This window comes from Parambassis ranga, chromosome 9, assembly GCF_900634625.1.
Source record: "Parambassis ranga chromosome 9, fParRan2.1, whole genome shotgun sequence".
Classification (NCBI taxonomy): domain Eukaryota; kingdom Metazoa; phylum Chordata; class Actinopteri; family Ambassidae; genus Parambassis; species Parambassis ranga.
This window is the reverse complement of record NC_041030.1, coordinates 16,133,798-16,161,014: the sequence shown is the minus strand read 5'-3', so window position 1 is coordinate 16,161,014 and position 27,217 is coordinate 16,133,798. Positions and strand designations below refer to the sequence as shown.

The 27,217-nt window shown below is 41.6% G+C and overlaps 1 protein-coding gene across 3 annotated transcripts in view; it reads right to left on the bottom strand.

The window, feature by feature from the left end:
- Positions 1 to 285: 285 nt before the first annotated feature.
- sh2b3 (SH2B adaptor protein 3) overlaps positions 286 to 27,217 on the bottom strand; it is a 37,991-nt gene continuing 11,059 nt past the window's right edge. For all 3 annotated transcript variants that reach the window (XM_028414143.1, XM_028414142.1, XM_028414144.1), the window contains exons 2-8: positions 25,980 to 27,155; positions 7,454 to 7,555; positions 7,155 to 7,243; positions 4,645 to 4,736; positions 4,284 to 4,498; positions 3,691 to 3,868; positions 286 to 3,357 (exon numbers count right to left, since the gene is read on the bottom strand). In XM_028414143.1, coding sequence (XP_028269944.1) covers positions 2,975 to 3,357; positions 3,691 to 3,868; positions 4,284 to 4,498; positions 4,645 to 4,736; positions 7,155 to 7,243; positions 7,454 to 7,555; positions 25,980 to 27,128 — 2,208 coding nt within the window. In that variant the 5' untranslated portion in view covers positions 27,129 to 27,155 and the 3' untranslated portion in view covers positions 286 to 2,974. The remainder of the gene's footprint in view (positions 3,358 to 3,690; positions 3,869 to 4,283; positions 4,499 to 4,644; positions 4,737 to 7,154; positions 7,244 to 7,453; positions 7,556 to 25,979; positions 27,156 to 27,217) is intronic.

Genomic DNA, 27,217 nt, shown 5'->3' with positions numbered 1-27,217 from the left:
GGTCAGAATACAAGGGGACAAAGGAGCCACAGATCATTTAATTGATTGAACTTCTTCTAATTAATATTTAGTATTGGAAAAATGTTCTTTCTCTTTGGCATTGACTAATGAAATGTAGTCCTGCCAGAGACAAAGAAGACACAGCTCCACTGATTGGACCATATTTTTTATATATATATATATTTAATAAGCAATACAATTTTTATTTCATATTCTGGAAAAAAATAGGTGCTTATTCTTTCAGCCCTGTTTTATTTATTTGTAAACACACACACAACTGGAGCATTGAGGTTTTTTGGTTACGTTTATTAAAAAAGTCAAATATACAGTTGATATATATTTAATATAATTTAGATGCGTGTAACTGAAGGGGATGCAAACACAACGACAGATTTGAGAAGCTCTTTGGAGGGGGGGGGTGTTCATTGGCTGTAGAGGGGATGTTGGGTAGAACTGGAATGTTTACAGTGCTAAGTTAACAAACAGGATGAACAGTATTGAGAACACATGACATTTTCAAATAAAGGCATTCCTGGAGAAGGTGTTGGCAGCTGAGGTACAAGGTGAAGAGGGGGGGCATCTTCTCTAGCTGATTCATGAATGTATACGCCATAAAAGCAACACAACTCTGGTTTTAATCATAGCGTGTTCTGCTAAGAGCTAAGAGCAGGTGCAAACTGATTCATAAAAAAGGTGTGAAGCACTGGGCATCTCTCAGATATTGCACTCTACACAATCACACCCTGAGCTTTTGAAATAGGGGAAAAGCAAACAGCAGCTTTCTGGCAAAGGTACAGTTATTCTCCCATTTAAATAAAAAAAAAGATTGATATTCTAATAGTCATTGTTACCGTTGCTTTCCTTTAGCAGAAGTGAAACAGGGAGAGTTGATGAGGAATTTGTTTAGACTCAGGCACATTGAGGCAGGAAGACCAACCGTACATTTGCCAAAAACATCCTTGTTTTTGTTCCCCTTAGAAGATGTCAGTCAAGATCATGATGATACATTAAAGAGAACTACGCAACCATTGTAAAAATGCTCCTTTGGTAGACAAAGCTCTTATTGCGTAACAAAAGTAATCATAGCAGAAATCAAGTTGCATTCATGCATTTCTCTTAAAAACAGGAAACTACACTGATAAAGAGAACAGAGAGAGAGAAAGTAAATCTACATTTATTTGCTAAAGTTAGTGTTAAAGCAAAACAAACAGACAAGTCCTAGCACACTAATTTTCCAAAGGCATCCCCGCTGTTAATGGAAGTGACGTTTCAGTTAAGGGAAAAACAAAGTTACAGAAAAGTTTCATCTTTGGCGTGTGACGTCTAAAAGGCTGGTTTTTGTTCATGAAGTACTGTGTGTGTTTTCTGTAAGGAGAGACGAGGCTCACATGTGGCCACAAGGCTTAGGTTTCAAAGCCTGGCTGACTGAAAGTTCTCTTATTAAAAACATAGAATGTTTGGCTAAATTTACATATTATGTAAAGATATTATCACAGCCCTTCATTAGTTTTTTTTTTTTTGCTACTGTGGTGAAGTTATACAGAAAAATAATTAATGCTAAGAGTGTGTAAAGTAGAGCTGGAGACATGATGCTGCTTGCAGAGTTGTGTGTTGAAAACACATGTTAATATTTAACAGGCACTTGTGTGAAATGTGGGCTGCATCATGTCACCGTCTACATTTAAGAACCCTTTAAGGGTTTATTTTAAACTTTTCCAGCATTTGGACCCTCACTGTGTCAGAGAATCCACACCTGAAACGACATGTCATTAAGCTTTGTGTTAAATGCCCAAATTTTATTTAAATTATGCTCTTGATTCATCTCAATGTGGAGCGTTTCCCCCTCTCATGCTCTTTGAAGTTTCAAGTTTGGTAACTGATTTATGTGCACCAAATCAACCTGCATAGGTTTTTAGGATTTTACACCATCTAGTGGTGAGGCTGCAGATTGCAACCATCTAGATTTAAAGCATCTCTAAAACAACCTACATAAAGTACCAGCTGCAATATTCAGTTTGGTCTTTGAAGCTACAGACATAATCACATTCTTTACCTGCTAACATTAGCTAGCTGCTAATAAAAATAACATCGAATGATTAAAGATTCTATTAGTTTCTTTGATTTTGTGGCAGAAAAGATTTTCTGTGTGATTTTGTGCACATAAAACCTTTGGTGAGTTTGGAAAAGCCAATAATTGAGGCTGGGATCAATCACAAAAACACACACGCTTTTACTCATCTCACACATCCAGACGCACACACACACGAACTTGGATGAAAAAAAGCTGATCTTGATTTATATCTGTGGTTCAGCAAAGGTTTGAAGATATGAAGATCCGTTTTTATGAAAAGTTTCCCAACTGAGTTTTTTTTTTTTTGAATTTTTTTTTTCTTACAAAATAATCTGTGTATAGAAAAATACACATTGTTTCCAAAGTGCACTGAAAGCAATGTGCACTTAAATACATAATAATGCACAAGAGGAGGAGTATCTGGTCTAATACACTCTAAAACAGAGTGAGTGCTCCACACAGCAAAGTCTAAGTAAATATTTTAGAAGAGCGCTTTTTCTTTTTTTTACTTTTTCTTTCCCATCAGTTCAGGTTAAGTGCTAATGAAATTAAATCAAGTACACCTGTGTGAATTCATCATATTTTTGCCACGTTCATGTGACTGCCTCTCTCACACAGAAACTCACCATCAATAAAACGAGAATACTCATCATAGTCAACACTGCTATAAAAATACATTCACTGTGGACACTCTGGGTGGAGGGTGTGTGGGTCTGTCACTGGTAAGGACACATCCAGCACAGATGTGGTGAGTGTGTATATGTCTCGTGTTCCTCAGACAAAGACTTGTTCACTCAAGTTCATGAGTCTGCCTTCATCAGGTTAGCATCACACTCTGTCCAACAAACTGTGTCTGTGTGGTGTTTGTGTGGACATGTTGGCTTCACAGGCAGCTGCTGTGGGTCAGAGCAACATGTACTGGTTGTCAATCGCTCGCTTGCGACCGCGGTCGGGCTCCAGCTCATAGTCTGAGTCCCGCTGAGGGATGATGGAAGTGTGGGGGTTGGGGTGACGAAGCAGAGGCCTCCTCCCCACTGACTCGCTCCGACGCAGGGGAGGTGGAGCCGTTGCAGTGGGGTCAGGGAAAGGGTTGGTGCGCATGAACGGGGTATTTCCCAGCTGGGAAGCGGTGCTGGGGTTGGAAGTGGGGCTTGCGGTGGTGTTGCTGGTGGAGCAGGAGGAAGGGGGCTGACTGGAGCTGCAAGCCAGGCTGCAGTGAGCCAAGCTGGGCTCAGAGCTCCACCGATGGAGGGAGAAGGGGACCAGCAGAGCGCCTGACAGCCGACCTGGGGGAAAGCGAGAGAGAGGACATGAGGGATGTCTGCCTCTGCAGTACACCTGTGACCTATTACAGAGCTGTGTGTTAGATTACAGACACTTCCTGATCAGACCTGCTATGTATGTGTTTGACAGTTAACAGCACCGCGTTCTTCGTCACTGAGCGTCAGTGGTTTGATTAGTATCGTACACTCAAAACTATAAAGATAAAAATCCTACAGTTTATTTTGGAGTATTTGTGCATTTCCTTCCCAATTAAAGTCCACAGAGTTGTCACAATTACTAAAAAGGTCGCACAATCATATTGTAGAGATACAAACAGAGGAACTGATGATTCTCACCCTGTGATGGAGGACTGGAGCCTGCCACTACAAAGCTGGACAACGTGACGGCACCGGCGGCTCCGCACTCCAACGGAATAGGGAAGAGACGGAAATGCCTGAGCATCTCCATGACAGAGGGGAAGCGCAGGTGCTGCACCCGGCACTGACCCCATTCTGTTAAGGAGAGGCGCAGGTGCTGCAGGGAGACAGACAGACAGACAGACAGAGGAGTGAGAACAACATCAAAAAAGAGGCAACTGGACTTGTAGAGTTTCTTGAAGAGGTTTGCTGCTCCTCTGAGCAGCTTCATCACTTTAGAAAAGATGTTTAATGATGTTTCGGGTCTGATCTTAACTGCCCCCCCTTCTTTGTTAACTCCAATGGTCAGTGTTCGCACTTGTTTAAGGTCGTTCCCAGCAGCTGTTTGCATAATACTTCCTCATTTAGGAGGTTTACTGCTGCTGCCCTGACAACACCAGTTTGATGTAAGCAGACAAAAAGAAGAAGAATGTGGTATTTACTGATATTTCCAAATTTGTTTTGGGTGAACCACGTCAGGATGTGGAATGAATTGCAAATTGGTTTGACAGGAAGCAGGTATCAATGCAGACCTTTGCTTTTCCTTGGTAGTTAAATGTGAGGACATAGTCTCCCCTGCGCGTCTCACTCTGTCGGACCAGAAACACTCCATGTCCTTCTGGTCCAGAGCTCTGAACCAGGTGGGCCGCCTTGACCCGAGAGATGGGCCCGTGGAACCAGGGGTAGGAGAACAGGAAGTGATCTGTCTTCTGGATGACCTGCTCCGGCATGGAGAAGGTGACAGGACCTGGATGGGGTGTATGGAAGAAATGATGCGTCAAGCTCGCTGCACCAAACTAGTTTTTATTGCATGTCAATGACTTGTTAACGAAGACAGTGGAGCTTTTAGCAGGTGGAAAGCAACTAGATGAGGATTCTATAATGTCCCCTCACTGTGACTTCCTGGCTCTGAGCTCCCTCTGTGATTGGTTGGTACAGAGCTATCAACTGGGGAGGGGAGGGGCTCCAGATCCACACTGCCTGACCTGAAGGACAAGAGCAGAGAGAGAGGAAAACATAAATGTTATTCTCACTGTGGAGTCCACAAAAAAAGATGATTTTATAGTTACACTGGTCTAAGAGTGCATTATGCTAATAAAGAGTCCTTGCACCAACATGAACAAGCAAGCGTGTTTCTGTGTGTGTGTGTGTGTGTGTGGAGAAGCTGATGAACATGGAGGAAACAGCAGGCTGAAGGAACACAAAGACACTGAGCACAGACAGGAAGTGAGTCCAGTTCACCAGTTCAGCTCTGAACTGAGACTTACTGTTCTTCTGTTTCAATGCACACACACACAATCACAGACATACAGACAGTGTGTGTGAAAGTGTGTGAGTGTTAAAGAGGGAATCCGGTGAAAATACTGCTGAGTTGAGTATGCAGGGCACTGAATAACAGGAAGACTTGTTTCTCTTCTGTGTGTGTGTGTGTGTGTGTGCTCCTAGTCTATGTGTGACAATCTTTTTGTGGTTTTACTCTGGATGAGTGAAGACTTTTTTTTTTTTAAAGTATGGACATTTGAGCCAGTCAGCAAAGCTTGGAGGATTAGGCCTCAGTGCGTTTGAACCAATCATATCCGACCACATCTGAAGAGAGAAGTGTTTACACCCGTCACACCACCCCCATGTTGCCTCTACCAGGTTTATGTGCCTTCTGTGGCCTTTGTAGTCCCGGCGTGATGAATCACACAAATAATGGTGCAATCTTTTGGAGACATTTTGACGTGTCATTGAAAGAAAATCACAGGTGTTACTAATAACATTAACAAAAGGCTCCATTCTATGAACTTGCAGCAAGTCTGCACTAAGCAGCAACTTCATTAAAAAGGCACTTCCTCAAACAGCCACATGAGGCCTAAAACACCCAGTTTTACAGCAGTTCATACATCATTTTCTATATATATTCCACCTATTCAAACTGTATGCCTCAGTTATTTTTGCATTAGTCGACAGTCTGGAAGTGTTTGACAATGCAATCAATGACTGCATTTCTCTGAACAGAGCCTTCTCAGCATGCTGAGGTCAAAATTCAGTCTGTTCTGAATTTAGACAACCAATACCTCTAAGTTCTGTAGAAAAAAATGTGTGTGTGTGTGTTTGTTTAATTCCAGACATCTGCAAAAATGAGAAAGATCCAGTGATTCTCAGTGTCAGACCTCCCCCACATTTCCCTCCACAGAAGGACACACACACACACTGTAATTATCATGTCTATCTTACATTTGTGTAACAGTACTACTTGAGAGTAGACGCTACCACTCCTTTCAAGAAATTATAACTTTTTTTCCCACTTTACGGACACGTTATTTTACAGAACTCTGAGCCATGTTTTGCTGATTTGCGTGACAAATTCTTATAGTCTGACCTGTTTATAAAAAAACTATTGGCTGAGCCTTGTGATCACTTTCACTTAATCACATCTTTCTACTGTTTCTCAGTGTTTTTCGTCCACTCTGGAGAGGTAACAGGAAATGAAGGGAGAGAGGGTGGGCATGTAACAAACAGCCCGACGTTGTAATCACAGAAACCGCCAGACCTCCTTCAGGACTCCCACACAGCTCCCCTGCTTGAACTCAGTGCAGCTTTAGAACTACAGCCGCTTGTTTTCTCTGCACAGGAAGACATGAAACCTCTGAAAGGTTTAGTGTAAAAATTAAGATGACTGATGAGTCTGATGACTGATTATATCCAGGAATATTCCAAATATAACAAGGCACAACCTGCTCCACTCTGTAGAGCCCTAAAGCAAACAAATGCACAGCCTCACTTCAGAGCTGAGGAATAGACAAACAAGCATGGGCACACAAAAAAAACACTCATTTGTCCATATATACACACGGACCAAGAAATATTCTCACTTGCATTTGCAAACACATACCTCAGCACGAGTAAACATCCAACACACCCACAAACACAGAAAAAAACGGCCAAGTGTGAAATCTTTCCACTGGGGATCTCAGAGGAAAAAAAATGATATGGACGAGGTAGAGGTGTTACACAACTCAACGTCCTCCATTTAAAACTCAGCTAAAACCTAAACTCCATTTTAACAGCAGTATCAGCTCAGTTTCTCCTGAACTGAAGCACAGCTATTAAATCTGTTCATAACCAAAGATGCCCAGCAGAGACTGATGTAAAATGACAACTGGTCCTTCAGTCCTACACAGCTATTCTCGAGCACATACTCGCTCTTACAGTTCATCCTCTCACACACACTCACATCTGGCTTTTGTCTCAAGTGAGTACGGTCAGTATGTGTTGGCTCTCTGCAAAAGGGTCTTTAGATCGACAGTACTAATTCATGCCACGATGCATTGTCAGTTCTTTAATGTTGTAAAAGACATGGTGTTAACATTGATATTACAGTTGTGTGTGTGTTTGTGTTATGCCGACATGTTTCTCACCTGTTGCTGATACATTCTTTTAGCTCTGTGGTCCAGGAGCTGACCTGCTGGTCGTTGTCTGTCTCAAATATCAGACTACCTCGACTAACCTGAAGACATAAAGATGCTTTCAAACACTACGGTTACATACATACATACATACATACGGTTTCTAATGGTGCTTTAATACACTTCCCCCCTCTTTAAGTTGAAAGATTTAAGTGGAGCATAAACCAAAAATAGAGCTTAGAGATTTAGTGAGTGGTAAAATTACTGTGTTGTCATGAAACTGGAATTCTGTAGAGAGTTTAGTCGCATACCTTTAAAACAAATGTGTTTAAGTTATCAGGCATCTCCAGTCTGTTGCAACGACGGACTTCTTGGATATCTGAGCAGTGAGTCGTCAGCTTGGGACTGTAGGCCTGAAAAACACAGTAAAGACATAATTATTGTAGACAATCGCTCTCACGAAGTGCCGAATCTAAAGGCCAAGTTTTGTGAAAAAGATTACCCTCAAAGTAAGCTCTCTAGGAGAATATCATTTTTGGGATTTGAGTGAATCAGCCTGTCAAATGTAGTGGTAAACTTTGGTCTTAACATCCAGGCCTTTTAAACAATTGTGTGCTTTTGCTTGGCTCAAAATGCTCCAGCAGTCAAACTCCCAAAGTCTTTGTAGATTTGTTACTCATTTGTTGCCAATCTTAGACAGATGTCCTCAAATAACTGAAGAAATCTCTCTGGACACCCCCCTTTTCCCCACTTTTGTGGGGAAATGTTTAGCACATCAGTCAAGTGGTGTGTACCAGCTGCTTGATGCAACACAGAAAGCTTCAGTGAACAGAACTCAGCCGTACGTGCTATGTGCTACACAGAACATGTGTGAAACACAGATATTGTTTGCTGTGTTTACACACAGTTAATGGGAACCAGGCACAGCAGGCGGTTTCTCTCTGATGTTTATTTAAGTGTATGTGTACAGTGCATATGTACAGTCTCTATATGTGTAGGCATGTGTGAGTGTGAAGAGTTAGTGCTGCTGAAACGGAGGCATCCCTCAGTGAACAGTGGGAAGCAGAGCATGATGGGAGCTCTTGTGGCGAAGCTCCAAGGTTGACGCCACTATGACAAACTGAATATTTGAAGGAAGTTAAATGAGAGATGAGGAGCTGCTGGGTGGCTGCTTGATTGGACCCGAGCAACATGACCTCCTGTGACTTTGTGTCCACCACCAACAAAACCATAAATTACTTTTATACACTGAGGCTCAGCTGCACTGAAGGATCGAGTGCGTGCCTGTGCAGTGACAGACACATGCATTCGAACTAATCACACGTCACTAATGCAGCAATGAGGAGCCTTCAAAGCATCAGATACAAACAAGCACTAACAGAGCCGCTGGCATAAACACATGCAGACCCACACACACACACACGGATGGATGACTCGGTCAGCCATGTGCACAGGCTTGTGGCGCGTTGGGTCAAAAGTCAGCTCCTAAATGAAGCCTTGGCAACAGCTGATAGAAACACGTGGAGACAAGAGAGTCAGCAATTGTTATTAAAAGTTGAAGAACTAGTGTATGTGTCCGATATGTGTGTACATACAGTATGTTGGTCAACTGAAAATGTCAATGACACAGTGTAGGCGTTCTAAGTGATGAAACAGCAACCTCTATTACTGTCGCGACTGTTACACTGTTATACAAAAGTGAGACATACCAGGAGAGAAGCAGGGTGCAGCACAGGAGCGTGATATAAAACAGATCTAGGCTGCATTAAATACAGCCAATCACAGTAATGCTTGCATGTTGTTCAGTAAATTTTGATATTCAGCTCCTGACTGTGGGCCTCATTTTGACATTTGAACAAAAGACGCTTAATTATTTGAGTAAAATAATTATGGACCGAAAATCAGAATCTGGGATTGTTGATAAATGTTCTTAAGAACACAGGGACTCTCTTCACATTGCCACAGTTATTATTATTTAGTATTAACATCCAGCTCAACTAAAATCTATTAATGTGATGCACACAAACATCAGCATCAACAGCAGCAGTGGAGGCTAATGAGATGTAGTCCTGTGCCACAGAACAAAGACAAATAACAAGCAGAGGGGCCGAGCAGCATGAGGGAGCAGAGGAAACGAACGGAAACAGACGAGACAGTGAAAGACGCGGCGTTAGGTGGGAGAGAGGGAGGGATGGAGTGCAGGGAGGACGGATTCCAGGGCTTTGTGCACCGGATGAGTTTGAGTCTATGTGACAGTGTGTGAGCCTGAGGAATGTCTATGTTAATCCTACACACACACATAGATACATAAAAACAGACAGAAATGCACACACATCAAAAGAATAGATTCACTCCTCCTCCCTCTTAACTCTTAAAGCTCTGCTTCTCAACCACAGTGTCTAATATTATCAATAGAAAACACAATGACGCAGAGAGGAGAGGGATGTGACTCATTTAGTGAGACCTGAGTCTGCATGAGGAACTGACAAAAAGTGAACTCAACAAATTGCTGCTGCAGCTGAAACTTAGTCCAGGATGTTTTGTTTGTGCTTCTTTAGATTCAGGTTAAAAGTTGAACGTTTTCTTTTTATTCCTTTCCACAGAACCTTGAGATAAGGGGGCAAGAAAGATGTAGTGATAAAGTGTAAAAGGAAGGGTACAGCAGAAACAAACCAACAACAAGATACAACGAAAAATCATCTTGCTGATTGAGCTGTTTTCACTACAGAGGCAGTGGAGTAAAACCAATAAATTTAAAATACTTTCAAGAAGTGATATTCTGTGAGCACACACAAAAAAACACTCACTCGCATATGGTCACCTTCTTTGCTAATATATTTATCTTGTTTCAACCTCACTTGATTCACAATGATCAGAACTTTATTTAGCAACTTTCTTTTGAATGTTTTTGCTCTTCCTTTTAATGATTCAGCTCTCAGTTCAGTGCTTTGATGACCTTTACTGCTGCCCTGAAAGCAATTTCAGGAACTTACTACAGAGAGCACAAACTGGACAAAATGCACCTTGTGTGCAAAGTCAGCTTTGTGGAACCATATAGTGGTTTTCACACTGAGCCCAGCTGATCAGCTGAACTCACTCATACCAAGAACGAAATCTGCGTTCTTGGTATGAGTGAGTTTAGCTTCACCTTCCTAACTACACCAGAAGTGCGACAGCTAATGAGATCAGCTACTCTTGCTGATGTGTGTGTGTGTGTGTGTGTGTGTGTGTGTGTGTGTGTGTGTGTGTGTGTGTGTGTGTGTGTGTGTGTGTGTGTGTAAGCATTTGAGCTTAGAGTGACTCATTCATAGGAATTTATTGTGAAAATATGAATGAGTCTCAAAGTACGAACATCTTTGAGGAACCATGTGTGTCTGAGGAGAAAAAAAAAGAAAACATGCTGCAGATGTCTGACTTGTTGAGCAATAACAGGCCTGATTTCTGTGAATCAACTTCATCAGGGGAGCACGTTTAAGCTCACAGCACATTTCCTATTACTGCAAACTTACAGTCCGTAACGCTCCCCTGAGAGACACACACACAAGCAGACTCTCACCCTCACTCAACAGGCCCTTTTTTTCTTCTTATTTTGTCGTCTGCATAGAATTCCTTCAACAACTGCTGGGAGTGTGGGAAGCCTGTGTAGGTCTGTGTTTAAATGATGGTAGGTACAGTGTTTGTTCATGTTATAACTGGATTACTATAAGACTGATTGTAAGCAACATGCATAAAGAGAAGACAAAGAGACAACTAGACAGGCAAAATGACCAAAAGAGATTTACAGTTATCACAAAATGTTATGCAAAATGACAAAAAAGACACAAAAGAGGCTTAAAAACATACAAAAGATACAAACTGACACCAAAGAGTAGGAAAAAATTAAAACAGCACAAACACAGAAAGGAGTACAATGCCTGTAGGCAAACGTAAAATGACCACAACCACAACAAACTCATTTACAAATAGTCCGACGTGTTAAAAACTGCACAGAGCCTCCTTCCACCTCTTGAACTTCTAAACCTGTCTGTCATGTGCAGGTGTGACTGTGTGCTGTTTAACTGGAAAACCTGATCTCTTTACTATAGAAACTGCCACAAACAAAAAGCTAATGCAACAGGCCTGTACCAACACACTTCTCCAGACATACAGAATGTAACCATGGAGAATGAATATAATGAGTCTGTAAATATGCAGTGAAACCCTCAGGGAAGCGTTTTACTCATGTCTTAAATTACGGTACTGCTCACAACACATTGTGCATCTGTTTGTTTTTCTCCCTGCACTGGCAGAGGAAGTGATAGCACATCACACACAAGGTCGCTACATGCTCCTAGCTTAAGTCCATATTTAATGATATTTTTTAAGATGTTTTAAACACTTAATTATCTCCTTTAGGGAACAAACCAACAGATATCATGTCAAAATGTTGCCATGTTGTTGAGTGGACACGTTTTAAAGTGGATCTGCTCTGGAGAAAAAGATCAGAGATTTATCTCCAAAATTAAAAACAAATGGACATTTTACCAACAGCAGCTCATTATAGAAAAGTAAAAATAGAGCACTGTTATTTACGCCTTTAGGGGCCATTGTCATACTGCAGATGGACTAGTCATCTCTATGATGCTATCTGAATTCTACTGGATTTCCACTTAACTTGTAACTGCCGTTACAAATCATCTTGTTTAATAATATCTGACAACTTTGGTAAGATGTTTTTTTTCCTCATAGGCTTCCACACTGAACTTTAAGTTATACTTCTCAGTCTATGGAACTTTCTATATAAAGGCTAGAGGAGGGTGAATAGAACTTGGCTGCACAGAATGTATTCTGCGTTTGCATTCAATATCCAGATGGTAGATATAGATAGATACACATGATACCCCCCAACAACAAGAAGAAGGACAACACCAGGCGGAGAAAGAACATCTCCATTCCATATGTGTCAGGAGTATCAGAGAAACTCCGCAGGATCTTCAACAACCATGACATCCCGGTCCATTTCAAACCGATGACAACACTGAGACAGAGACTGGTTCACCCGAAGGACAAGATTCCCAGGGAGAAACACAGCAATGTGATATATGCAGTCCAGTGCAGTGAGGAATGCTCTGATCTGTACATTGGAGAAACTAAACAACCACTCCACAGAAGAATGGCTCAGCACAGGAGAGCCACCTCCTCAGGACAAGACTCAGCTGTTCACCTCCACCTCAAAGACAAAGGACACTCCTTTGAGGACAACAATGTTCACATTTTAGACAGGGAGGAAAGGTGGTATGAAAGAGGAGTCAAGGAAGCCATCTATGTTAAGCTGGAAAAACCTTCCCTTAACAGAGGTGGTGGCCTCAGACTCCATCTTTCTACCACATACAATGCAGTGATTCCATCCATTCCCAGGAAGTTTGCACATACTCACAGTAAGAACAAAGGGCTGTCAACCAGTCCCCCTCCGGCAGTTTCATAGTCGTTAGCCAGTCGTTAGACACACCTGGCCCAGTCAGCCAGAACATCACAGGTAAGTATGGAAACATTTAGTGCTATTGTTTTTAAGTTTTTTCAAGTTTTACCCAGACCCACCCACTGAGGTCTGTAACCACATATAAACCATGTTTCCCCACCAAACAGTTAGAACTGATGAAGCTGCTTGGATGAGCAGCGAAACGTCTTCTAGAAAACTCTACAAGTCCAGACGCCTTGCTTCAATCTTCTCTACATAGATACACATGGTTGAGTTGCCATATTTTAACAGGATAAACAAATAAAATAAGCAGATGGATTTACCACCAAGACATCAACAGGCATCTATATTAAGCTTCTGTCCCAGTAATATGACCCCGCAGCGACTTTTCAGTTTTCACTCCTAGTTCTTTTCAGATTGACTCAACTTTCACTACAATGTTTCAACTTCAAACACAAACGCACACATTGAGAATATGAAACACAGATATGTAGAAGTAACAACACAGCCTACTTCCTGGCTGGTAAATCCTTAAATCTTGACATGATTTTTACTGTAAACAATAGTTTTACTTTCTTGGTGACTAAAACATGAAGGTTTTAACTCAGATGAACGACTATTATCCCTGCCAAATATATAAATAATACAAAGAAATTAAAATAGCAGGCATAAAGTGTTTATGAAAACAGTGCACAAACAAACAAGGGACACAGCAACAGATGCAACCATACAACCTCTCACCCACACAGTCACAAACACATCTACAGTTTGAGTGCACACGCCCACACACATGGGTGACACACAGGATGTTTGGAGTCCAAAACGTTCTTCCCAGGGTCCCTTTCTCAAGGCCGTCACCACGGCAACTGACTGACACTCAACATTCCGCTATCCCTCAGAGGGTCACCATAGCCAGCGCTGTCCAGGGTGCATGCATATGTGTGTGTCTGTTCTGGGCTGACCTTAGACTCCACAAGGTTACCAAACTGGTCTCTGGAGAGACTTTATAAAGTGTATGTGCGTGCACACACACACACATGCAGAGACATTTTGAAGACTTAGACCACCACCCATCAGGGAAGGCCATAACCTCAAACACATCTGTCTGTACTTCCCCCTGCTTTCAGGTTGGGATCATTGATGCATTTCTTTTGTTTGTTTTTTCTGGCTACATGCTTAATGTCAATGAATGATGCGATCCAAAAACAAAAAGGACTTGTGTACCGTGGTCTTAGTTTACAGTATACCTAAAAATTTAGCACCAAATTTGACCACACTTGCAGAATTTTTTCTGCAACTACAGCTCGATTTACTCATTTTCGCTGCCATTGTCTGAGTTACAAGTAGTAAACAAATAAAAGCTGGACACAGCAGTACAGAAAGCCCACCACTGCCTGGTGTTTTTTTTGCGCAAGAGTAAAATGCTCACGAAGGTGCAGACTGCTTGCTCAGGCTCAGTATAACACAATTCAAATAACTGTCTCCAAAGAGAGCGCTGCACACAATTACATGTGATTTCCAGCTACAGTTAAATCCTTTGGTACACAGCAGCTGTTCGCAGTCTTACAGCAGGATAGTCACTGTAATGACAGTAGTGAAATGGATGCTTTGCAAATTCTGAACCTTTATTCACACACAGAGTTGTGAAATACATAGATACATAGACTAATGACAGGTGTGAAAAGGCCTAAGACGGACAGAATAACAGCCGCACGAAACATTCAGCTTTATCTCTATACTGAGTCTGTGTAAGTCTGACTTAAGGTAAACAGCTCATAGCTTTGCCTGCATCGAAGCTACTGTCCACAAATTCCTGGTATGTTAGCAAAGACAAATGCGTTCCTTTGTTTAATGTGTTTATACAACATCTACAGCTGCAGCTAATGGTGATCTGCTGCAGCTGGCATTGTTTTCACCCTTCCACTTTGCTGCCAGACTGCACCACCTGTTGCTTGTGTCGTGCAGATAAACACTCCTGAGGTCTCCCACCATAGCTGGTGGGACAGAAATAGACTCTCTGATCCCAGTTCATTCCAGTGTGTGTGTGTGTCTATGTGGAAACTGATTCAGAAAGCAGATCCAAAGAACGATGGAATAAAATCCAGCATGTCCATCAAAAGCAGCTGTGATCACAAAAATGTTAAATATTCTTTCAGATCAGCTCTTTTACAGCCAAAGAAAATGTTTTAAAAACCGGAAAAACCGGACAGCCACCTCTGTACACACTGGTTTATGGTACATGTTAAGGAGGTGGAGCACATGCAACCTGGAGATCACTAGAACTGATCGCATTCACAGTCAGTTATCTGTGGCATCATTGAGGATGTGGGAAACATGCACACACATGCGTGCACGCTCACGCACACGCACATACAAAGTGCTCTACGTGGGGTTACCAACACTGATAGAGATGAGTTCTTGGAAACCTGTCAGAAGCTGTCAGACACGTAGCCTTCTCTTGATGAATAAATGTGTCACTTCGTAGCGCTGCCCTCCTTGTCTACTTCTCAGAAATACTGATATATGAGCCAAATATGAACAGCTTAAGACCTTACGATGAAGATTCAAAGAACTGAGCATAGTTCTTTGTAAATGAATTAGCTGTGGTGTTGCGCACAAGACCAATTAGCATAGCCTGACAGAACAGAAAAAAGAAGCCAGGAAAGTAGTTCCATTTTTTTTAGACATAGCTTATTTGTTCCTATGACAACCAAATATTTAGTAAAGTACATTTATAAGAGAATAAACATTCTTCCAGTAGAATGTCTGAAGGACTGAAAAATCCAGCAAGTAATCCAGCAAATAGTGTTAGACATTCACCACTGAGAATTCTGTCATTGCTGAAATCCAGCAGAGACAGGATGTCGTTTAATTTCTTGTTGTCTTAAATATCATTTCTTAATGCTTTAGGGCCACAGACACCAGCACTGTTTGATAACACAAGGCAGCTTTATAATTTTCAGAGCATTACACATATATAACCTTCAGGGAACCTCGGTAGCCCAATAGTCTGGAGCGTTGACCATGTAGTCACAACACTCTTGATTTGCGTCCCACTCAGGGCTTAAGGTCTCCCCACTTGTTTGCTGTCACATCTTTACTGTCACTATTAAATAAAAATAACAAAAATATCTTCCAAAATTTTCAAACTCTCTTTGGAGAAATGTCTGCCATCTCTGACAGTAATGACGAGATGTCACCAGGCTATTCCAAGACTTGTAATGCACATTGTGGTGATGAGTGTAACACCTTGCTGTGTATAAAAAAAAGAAACAGAAAATAGATCAAGCGATTGCATCGCGGTGAGTGGGGTGTGAACATTTACGGCTGAATTTCCATGTAATGTAAGATTCCTCTTTTTGCATCAATGACACATCTTTGTTAGAAAGAAAAAATGTTGCAAAACATTTGATACAAGCAACACCTGTCGAACAGCTTTCTGTTCTCTAGGCTGTGCTCACTGTTGTAGTGCATTAATTATAGAAAAACAGGTAGTGAGAATTTCTGCTTATCATCTGCTCAGCAGTAGATGCGTGTAGGATCCTCCACACCTGGCATATGGCAGTTGTGTGTGTGATGGTCAGTTAAGGTTGTTAAGTTGTGTGTTTTGCAATTGCACAGGTTGAAAAGTGAACGTCTTCTTCCTCTGCATGTAAAACATCAGCATCTATCCTCCCTCTCTCTTTGCTTTTAAAAATTGACTTTGATCCTGACCCTTACCAGAATAATCAATTGCTAGTGTTATTGCGAACTCTAAATGGCTACAACACAGGAGATAAAACCATGCTTTACTTATTAAGATGCTACAAGCCAATACACAAATGATCTCTGTTGGCAACAAATGTTAAAAAGATTAGTAAGAGTTTTTTGAAGTGAAGTCAAGAGGCACAGATAGAGAACACATGCTAGATTTGTTTGGCTCTGTAGCCTGGTGAAATCAGCAACAATAATTAGCCTATGAGAAATAGTGGTAGATGAAGTGTGCCTGCCCTTTCCAATATCAGATCGTTTCCGCCATAAATTTTTGTCACACCAAAAACAAGCCAATGGCTCCTGACTGGATGCTGATTTGGGAGTTTCAGCATCTCACAAATCTTCTTATAATGTAGACAGTAACGAAATTCCAAAAAAGTAGACTGACCAACTTCCTGTTAAAAATCCCTACTCCAAGGAATAATTCCAATTCTTCATGAAGGCCGTAATGCTTTTCTTCCAGTGTTTTGTGGTGTTGTAGGCTTTACTGCACATGAAGGGTCAGGTTTAGCGAGGTGTACCTAATAAACTGGCAACACAATACACATTCTTCTTGCACTTTCATGCACCAGTGGGGGTGCTCTGTGTGTCGGTCCGGAAGGAGACAACATACTGTAGGTTAGTTAAGCTGATCTGCAGAAACTGCAAACAAACATGGTGTCCATGGAAACAGGACATGTATAACCTTTGAATCAATCGGATAGGTAGGAAGAAGAGCTCCTGTCCGAATCAACAGTTCAGCTTAAATTCTGTAAAACTTTTCAGCATGATTGTTTTGAAGAAAACCTAAACAGGTCAGCTTTGTTCATGCTGCCCTAGCTGCAGATGCCACTTCATGGCCTGCTCAGAGTGTCTGCAATTCTGTGCACTGCACTGGGTCTGCAGAGAGCCATGCATTACAGACATGATAAACAAAGTTGAACTGTAAGTGCTAGGAGTTCAAACACACCTAGTCCTGCTGCAATTGTGCTTACTCAAACCATGACATAATGTTAACACAATAGTGATGTGTGTGTGTGTAGGTGTGTGAGATTGTGTGTGCAGGTATGTATGAGCAGAATATGTATGAGGTGAATATGAAGAACAGAGGCCAAGAGAGAAATGTTGGGTGAGGGTGTTGCACTGCTGAAGGGCTTTCCACACGCTACTCAGCAAGGTCATGTGCGCTGGCACTGTGGTTGTAGTTTGTGAACACATACACACAAACATTATCAAAAGGGGAAAAGAGCACACACACATACTTCAAAAAGGTGCATGCATTAAGTATTAAATATTAGTAATGACCAAAGGAAAGCCGCGCGATGACCTACACAAGTTAGCTTTCCATTATTATGAGCAAAGATGCACACTAATGCAGCATGACAACCTGTTCTGCAGAAGAAGACGCAGAACTAGAAAGAGACGGAACAAGAGATCTGACAAACATCTTGACCACATGACTCTAACCACTCTACTTCCTTTAGATGTTTCTCTAGATTTTTGTCACGCTGAAACACACAGGCAAATGCACATGTATTTTTCGACACAGTGAGAGAAGTTTTCCACTCTGCGAGGAATACAGTTTCTGTCTGATTTAATCCAAACAAACTCAAACAAAAGTGACAGATGATGTGAAAACCCTGTCCTCTATTCGCTTTTGTTGTTCACCACATCTTAGCTCAGCTTCTTCTGATTTTCAGTCAGTCTTCTTTTTGGTATTAGCAAGCATTTAGCCAGTTCTTGCAACAGGATTTGCGAAGTGTGTCTGATTTCTTCTTCCTGGCCACAACGTCTAGTTCTTCCTAGAGGATCTGGGTAGGATACGATTTCCTTTCAGCTTGTTCTTGGCCTGCTTTATGCTCTCCCCAGTAGGTATCTATTGCTAAAACCACATCACTGGTCTTCTCATGAGTCAAAACAGCAGAATTTTCACTTTGTGCTCACTCTGTGCAACATCCTGCAAAGGAAGCTCTACACTGCTGCATGTATCTGCGTGTGCATTTCCAAATCCATTTAACCTTTACTCATAATCTGTGTACTCCCAAGTAAAAAAAAGTGGCAATTCTGGAAGAGCAATGTGGGAACAGTCTTGACTGAGTTGGCTCTGATTCCTAAAACATTTCACACTCCGCCCCGGTTTGTCATAATTCAATGAAGCCAGTAAAAATAACATCAACAACAAGAGCTAGAAGCAAATCTGAGTTCAGAGAAGCATCTTTAAATGTAAACAGAATGGTGATGTCGCAAGTGTTTCGGCTGCCGTGACGGCTCCATGCCTCCTGCTTTCTTCACTGCTGTTGTTTTCTGGTCCAACAACTGGCTGGAGTCTGTGCTTAATTCCAATCGTGAAGGCCATCATGGATCTATTACTGAAGTTAGCAGATCATTCTTGCTGAGTACTACTTGGTCAACGTGTTCATATAAACACATTCACTGACTTGCATCTGGCTTAGAAAACTTGTGGATTCTGTTTTACAGCTTTTCAATCACAAATCTGTGATCTACAATTACGTTTACCAGAACATCAGTGAACTTAGATAAGAAAAAAGGGGTGAGATCCGTTTTTGTTTTGTCAGCCTATACTCACATTAGTTATGACAAATTGAAGAAAAAGAAAATTATCAAATAATCTACTGTTTGTAGTCTACAACATCTGAGAGGCTTCAGTTCTTTGAAGCCTTCAGTTATATTTACACCAAGTGCTTTCTTTGGAAATTTGTGGGTTTAAACTTGGTAGGATCTTTGCATGACTCACAGTATTCCTGACAAGAGCAATTACTGCAGACTTTGACTAAACACTGGCTTTCTACTCTCCCCTAATCCCTCAAGCCAACTTCCATGCAAGTGTGTTCTGTGAAGACTTTCAATGATGAAGCAAAATGCTGAATTATACTGAAAAAACGAGATATGAGCTAAAGCTCTGTGTGATGGCCAGCCTGAAATCCACCTCCAACAAAAAGCTTTATTATCTAAATAGTCATTTTCTTATCCAAAACTATTCACCAATAGTATCTTTGAAACTTATTTCCAGATTTTGCTTATTGTCTCGTGTTTTTGTTCTACTATTTCAAGCTTTTGGAGTGTTTTGACTTCATTGAAATTCTCCCTCTAGGCCCTCATCCACTGGTAATTTTGTGGCTTCTTTTGTCCAAGCACCTCGCTGCATTTTCCCATGACTCTAAGTGTTTTCAGCACTGGTTACACTCCGTAACTCAACACCTCACCTTGGCAGCATTTGCTCTGTACCTCTAGCCTTTTGAGCTATAGAGGCAGTACAAGCACCTACAGTGCAGGTGATGTCATGTAATAACTGACCCCTGTAATTTCCCCCTGTGTAAGCGATTTTCAGTGCATCTGAGTTGGACGTAAGCAGATGTAGCATGGGGATTTTACACCTATCTCACTGTTTATCAAGAACAACAGCTTTTCAGACAGCAATTACTGTTTATAGTTACAAGGCATGTTTGTCCTCTCATACACTATGTAATGAGTTAGCACCAGCCTTAATTTGTTTAGATTTGACAACTATTAAACTGGTTAACTGCTAATATTGAACATTTTATTTTTTTTGTTTTCCTACCATTTTCTAACAATGAATTATTCTTAAAGCAATGTAGAGAAGAATCTCAGAAAACAGAAATGGTGCGGGAAAGTATGATATACTAAGCCCAACATGGGTCGACATGCTGAGACTGAATACAAAAACCTATAAAAATAAGGTATTTAAAACCAAAACATTAGTAAATCAAACTGCAGCATCCCACCAATGACCTCTATGGTGCGCCCAGTAATGGTTGTTTACAATGCAAGAATCTCATGCAAACCTCTGTTTCCTTGAGATCAGGGTAAATTTAAGCAAAGGACAGTCTTTTGTGGGCTGTCATTGCACTTCAAAACAATATATATTACGCCAACTAACCAGGTGTTGTTTGAAGAGGCATTTGAAAACTAAAAGCCGATTGGACAGCCGCCTAAATGTTCCAGGTTTTAATATCCTGATTGTACTTTCAAAACATCCCTGGAACAGATACATATATATGATGAGTTTAAATTATAAGAGCACTTTGTGGTAAAAGTAATACAGTTTAACAAAACCAATGAAGACAAAACATAAGAGATCTAGCCTCACGCTTGGCCTGTTTGATTCACATGGATCTGTTACATGATATCTTCACCATACGTATACGCGTGGTGAACAAACATTCAATGAAATCTCAAGAAAGCATGTGCAACCACGCACTTGGCATGACTCAGTCACTTTAAAGTGTAATTTCTAGGTTTTGTGAAACTCAATCCCTAGAAAGGGGTTAAGATTTGACTTTGTGGGTGAGGTACTAAGACTGCTGTGATGTAAAATGAAACTGTCTCCGAGGAGCTCTAAATACTGGTGTCAGCAAGTTCTACAAAAAAGTGAAAGTTCTACAGGGTTTTACAATTATACACCTTGATTGTTTAAATTATTATACATAGAAAAATTATATTCATTCAAGTTCATTGGTTCTCGATTGACTGATTGAGTATTCATATATTGCTTCTTTTGAATGCTTAAAGAATTACCTAGATTTCCACAGACACAGAGTCAAACTTGTAGACCACCATTTATCTTGGTCCATCTTAGCAGTGGTGATTCCAGAGTCTAGTATGCTATAAATAATATGACGGCAACAAAAAGCTGCACACATTTAAAATAAATCAAATACAGGGAGATCTCTTACTGTCATTGCAAACTTTGTTCAGTGCCACTGCCGTACAGCCCTGAGAAGCCCCCAAATGGCCTGGGTCTCCCAGGCCATTTGGGGGCAGGCAGTTGCCTGCCTCCAAGACAGTCAGAGAGAAAGGAGAGAGTAAAACCACATCACTCCTGTCCCCCTCCAAAAGTCAAACAATCATACTGAGTTCTTAAGCTGCTGTAACTGTGGATGCCTAGCAAGATTTGCTGTAATATCTGTAATGTAAACCAAACCAGGACAACACACCCAGCCTGATGAAATGGCAAACAAGTACATTTTACATGTGATGTGATCTTGCTAGTAGCCAACGGCTTCAGCCAGTACCATAAAAAGTTGGAACCTCGATAGATCTTACTGTTAGCCTAATCTTTTACTTGCCTTACCGAACACTCCACTGAACTGTACCAACATGCAATTTAGATCTTTTTGAGGAAATATATGGGGAAAAATTGCAGTATGTAAGTACTACTATAGAATTAAACAGCAATGGCAAACCAATATAAGGAGCAGTACACGAAAAGGTACAGCTGGGTACCATGTGAATGGTACCAAACCAAGTCCATCTGTCCTCCTCTCTACTGTTTGCCTGCCTAACTGTCAGTCTTTTCTCTTTCGTGTCTCCTGCTGCCGTTGTGTTTCCTGTGTCTCTCTTGGTTGGTTTCATTCTGCATCTTGTTCATCTGACTGGGGTCCATGTGTTCAGGGCTTCAGTTGTGGTATGCAACAAGAGCCAAATTAACGCTGCATGTTGCCATATGAGAGACTGAAGTACAACAAGTAACACAGAACAGATGGACAGCAGGGTTTGGTTGTTGGAAAACTATTTTCCACTGATGTTGCAAACTCCTCTCTTACTGTCAAAGAGAGAGAAAAAAAGCACAGCACAGATGCAAAATTATCCATTACGTTCATAAATGCATTTTCACTTCTAGATTACTCTGGCTTTGTTGGTTTAACTAGCTATTACACCACATTTGATTTTCTAAGAAGGCCTGTTACTGGAAATTCTTCTATTTTCTTTTAGCAGAAGACTCAAGATAAGGCATCGTGTGGCAATGAAGGAAAGCAAAGGCTTTAACCTTTTACCTTCTATGCCTAAATAAACAACTACAGACAGAGAAGGACAAACTCCAACACGATGCACAGTGTAGGCACATGTACACACAAGCATGAAATGAAACCATATGGGAAAGATTAAGGCTAGAGGAGTTGGAACAAACTCATGCATGCACACACACACAGCTGAGATGAGAGGGGTATGATTAAGATGAAGTCTACAGGAGGTCTGAGGAAACATATCCGCCATCAGACTGAAGCAGTCTGTGGGAACTCACTCTGGAAGACAGAATACCGCGATTTTCCTGGCAAGGCGCAAACCTCGTCTGCAAACCTCGACTACTGAACGTCAGATGAAAGGAAAAGTGGGGCTTGTAGTTGTAGCTACTTTGGTTGAAAGAAAGTCAAAGCTTTACCAGATAAAAGTCCAAAAGTCCAAGACACAAAGAAAACAGCTCAAAACGGTACAATAAAATTTAATGTACTACACAACTTGACAACACAGGAATAGTATGGGCGATGAAGTCAGTCTGTCCTCATCGGAGAACTCAAGGCCGGTGTTAGAGCAAAACAAGACAGACAATTTAAGGATAACGTCTCAGACAACACTGAGAACATTATAGAGACTTCTGCTCTTTTAAGCTGACATGACAAGATTCACTTCTGCATAGAATGAGTTGCATTGGCATCGGCTTAGTTATTCAGTCATTCCATCTACAAAACAACATACAGACCTAAAAACTTGCTCATATAATGGCCACTAAAAGTAGAAAGTTGTTTGTGTGTAGCTGGGTTCTTCCTCCAACTTCCATTTGATTTATGCAATCAACTATCCTTAAATACATCTAATTACTGTAGTGATTTGTTGACCAATAAAAACAAAGGCAATACAGTCATTAAACTTAAAAATGCCATTTGACTGTTACTGGCTATTGCTCACACATAGTTCAGTTCTCTTGGTCCAGACCAAAAAACATTATGTGTGAATAGTGATTGGCTTAGCATACACATAGTGACTTCCCATCCTGTTTTTGCTTTAAGCCTCACCAGAGTTATCTTTAGACAAACCCCCTGCGTTCACATTTGTGCATTATTTGTGTCATATCTACCCCATCACATTTAAACTGTGGAGGTTAAAATGCATAAAAAGCAATAATCTGACTTGTGATGCACTGCATTAGACATTCATAGCGATGAATGAGACAGCCATGATAACTGCACAGTGTTAAATGTATGTATCACAAATTGCTCTTCTGTGTTTGTGACTAGTCACTTAGAGTAAACCTTACCTTCCTAGATGTTATTTCATCTTTACACCAGTGCCTATAGCAACCTATATAGTAACTATAGCAACAGAAAGCAGCTGCTTGCATTTATTTTTCTGCCATTTACTGTGTGAATGTGGAATGTTCTTTGGGTTTACCCAGAGGGAGGACTGCATCTTTCATAAAGGAAATTGTGTTCACTGTTGTTTAAAGTGTGCCTGATATAAATAGACAGTGATAATGTAATGTGTTGCATAAAATCTGACAGATTATCTTGTAGGGTTTTTAGCGTTTTTCAGGCTAATACTGAGGAACTAGAGGCTATGCCTCGACTGCTGCTTTCTCACGCAAAGGCATTATCAGCTCACATGCAGCTTGTCCTTTTGTGCTAAATGAGCTCACTGATATTGTTTTTGTTTTGCACACAGAAAGATATAAAATACATACACATGCACTACCCATGGACTTATGCTCTGTGCATTTAAGAAAGAGATGTGTGCAGCATGCAGACATGCATGCTCACAGTTACGTGAAGAAAGAGAAAGAGCCTCTGTATGTGTGACACCCCAATTTACATTCACAAAAACACTGTAACAACACAATACATAATACATCCTCAACATGTGACAAACTGTGTCCTAATATCTTCTGTCCAAATGCATGTGCTCATTCCTTGTGCATGTTAAAATGGAAGCATGCTAGTCTGCAGATCTCCTTCCTTTTAAGGCCATTTTCAGGGCCTTAACTATCTGCAATTCCAAGATCACACACACACAGGGGAAACCACTCATAGCATCAATGCAGCTGGCTAACTAAAGCAGCTTTGCAAACAGCCAAGCAAATCCTGGCAACACCTACCCATTCTGAACAAACATGCATGCATACACACACACACACACACACACACACACACACACACACACACACACACACACACACACACACACACACACACATCTCTGGCTCTATCATCAACTGAATTACCTCACACACATGGTTAGGGCTGCAGCTGGCTGAGGAGTTGAGGGCTGCTAAATATAAAACACTACAAATACACATGCAAGCATAGACCCTCATGCACTCAAACACACACGCAGCCTTTTACATGGAGGTCTGTGCCTATACACACACACCCCGAGGGGACCGAACTGTGCTTACAGTGACCTTATGCATGGCGGCGGCGAGGACAGCAGTCAACCTAGCTGCTCTGATTACTGGTATGAGGATCTTAGGGGACTGGGTGTGCAAACACATGCAGCCTCGCAGCTGGACCCATCTGGAAATATTGCAGGGTTTAATGCCACAAGGTCTCATGTGGGGAACCGAGCATGCATTTCAGAAAAAAAAAACATCCTGCTGTGCTATGATGAAAGCAAAAACGTCAAAGGAAGGGGTCTTCATCCTAACTTTCCTAATTAACCTTTTCATATTTTTTGACTGTTTGGTAGATGTAATAATTTTGTATTTTGTAAGTACGGAGACGTTGTGACTAGTTGAAACAAACCTCAAACAAACAGGAAATAGTGTAGGAGGCTTATCGTATCACAACAGAGTAAAAGAAGAATCTTGCAAATTCTTTATGGTCTATCTATATATGCCACATTGGGATACTGCTGTGCTGCGTTAAGGTAAAAAGATTATTGTACTTGATAAAATGTGTCCTAATCCTGAGTGATGCACACACTGATAAAATCTGTTTACTAATATAAGCAGAAACTCAATTTCCTCCTTCTTTAATTGGGTCTAAAGGCAAACTGCCTCTTGTCCAATCTTAAATATCACTAGTTTAGAGCAAATAATGATATTTGAGCTGTATAAAGATCTGAAAAATGAAGACAGAATCTAACCAACCATTTACTCTTCAGACAGGTGAGCTGTTACTGAGTCACTCTTTATAACCTGCAGTCTAATCAATACACAGCGTCATCTTCCTCACAGCACATCCTTTGCCTTTATAATATCTGGTCCACTGTATCTGCAGCTGCACACTCTGCAGCTGCAGACGAAAAATAAATCCTCCCTTGAGGCAAAGGTGCAATGAAAACCATGTATAAAACAAGCAGGTTTTTGAGACAAAGCTAAAGGTCACCTCAGCTTTTGTCTTGTTTTGTCTTGTGGCACCAAAAGCTTCTTAGATGCAGCAAAGTACCATTTATGAAAACAAAACAAACACAGGCAGAAGAAAAGGAGATATGAAAAAGGAGGGGGGGGAAACCCCTGTGACTAAAACAGCTGGAAACAGGAAATGACTTTGTGCCTTTGTGTGTCTGTTAGCTAAAGTATGTGACTGCTTGGCAAACTTACATTAAACCAACCCTTTAGAGGTTTCTGCGGTTTTCCATCTTATTGACACAAACAGATCTACAGACTTAACTTGTACACATACGAGAAATACGGAAATCTGCCAACTGTTTTAAGATCTCATTTAAAGACATGAATCAATTCTAAATCAAAACAACAATCAAACAACTCCCAACAAGTCCCACTTCTAAAAGATTAAATATTAACCACCTTGCAATCTAAGCCAACCTATCAAGTTGCTGCTCATGTCTGTATAGACCTAAAGTGCAATGTGTACACAAGCATGTGTTTCTACCTTTGGAGGATCATAGAGCTCCAACTGGTATCTCTCTCCTCCTCCTCTTCCTCCTCCACCACCTTGGGCGTCTCTGATCCTCCTGACCAGCAGGCGGCAGCGTTGCCAGTGGGGATGAGAGTCTGAGACAGTGTCGTCCACCAGGAGGTACCTCAGTCGTCCCTCTTTACAGCAGCCACTTACCTCTGACCTCCTCTGTCTTCTAAAGCTTAACCGGAAACGATCCAAAATGTGAGAGACTACTCCAGTCCGATGTGAAGCAGCTGGGGGTGTGGCTTCAGAGTTCAGACAAGAGGAGGACTGGGAGGACGAGGATGAGGATGATAGATCCTCATTGGTGGAGGGATTTCCACCCACTCTGTCACCATTATTTAGGGGACTGCTGTTGTTTGTGGTGGGGTTGAGATTGGTTGGGGACAGGTCCTGGGATGAGCGGGGCAATTTATTAAAAAGTCGTCTTACTGTCTGTTGGATTTGGTTAACAGAGAAATGTGTGATGTCAGTGTGTCCGGGGTTGGAGGCTGAGGAGTCAGAAGAGTACCGTTCAGATACCCGGCGACGATCACTGCCAGACATCTCCTCATTACTGCGGCTACGAATCAGCAGTGACCCGCTGCTGATACTGCAAGATGATGAAAAAGAGTTTCCTGCAGTACGTCTCATAGGCTGCTCCTGCTCCCTGCTCACCACTACAGGCTCCACTTTTGAGGATACAGTCAACGGAGCAGCTCCTCCACTTGGTCGGCCAGCTTCCCGATAGTCCTGCACCCCAGACACTGATGTGATCCGCAATCGACTGATCATGGCCTGTGATGGAAGAGTGGGGGCCACTGAAGATGTGGAGGTAGCACTACCTGAAGTGGTAGAGCACATGCTCTGGCTGAGTGGAGTGCCATCTTTGTCAACCTCACAGCAGAAGTGCTGCTGGAAAAGGTCGGTGAATTGCTTGGAAAAAGTCTCGGGTGGAAGCACGTCATGTTGGGGACGCTCTCTGGCAAAGCTCCGGTAGTGTCCAGCCAGCTGCCGGGCTGCCGCAATTGCGTGAAGCTCGCAGAACTCTCTCCAGCCTTTTGGGTGCACTGCAACACCTGGGCCTCCTCCTGCTGTTGTGGTGGTGGTGTTGGCTGGGTGTGTAGTGTTACCATTCATTGCAGTAACCAGACTGGGCGAGAATCACTGCAGAAGATGAACAGAGAAAGGAATGGAGACATTTGGAGACAAGAGGGAAGGGATGGATG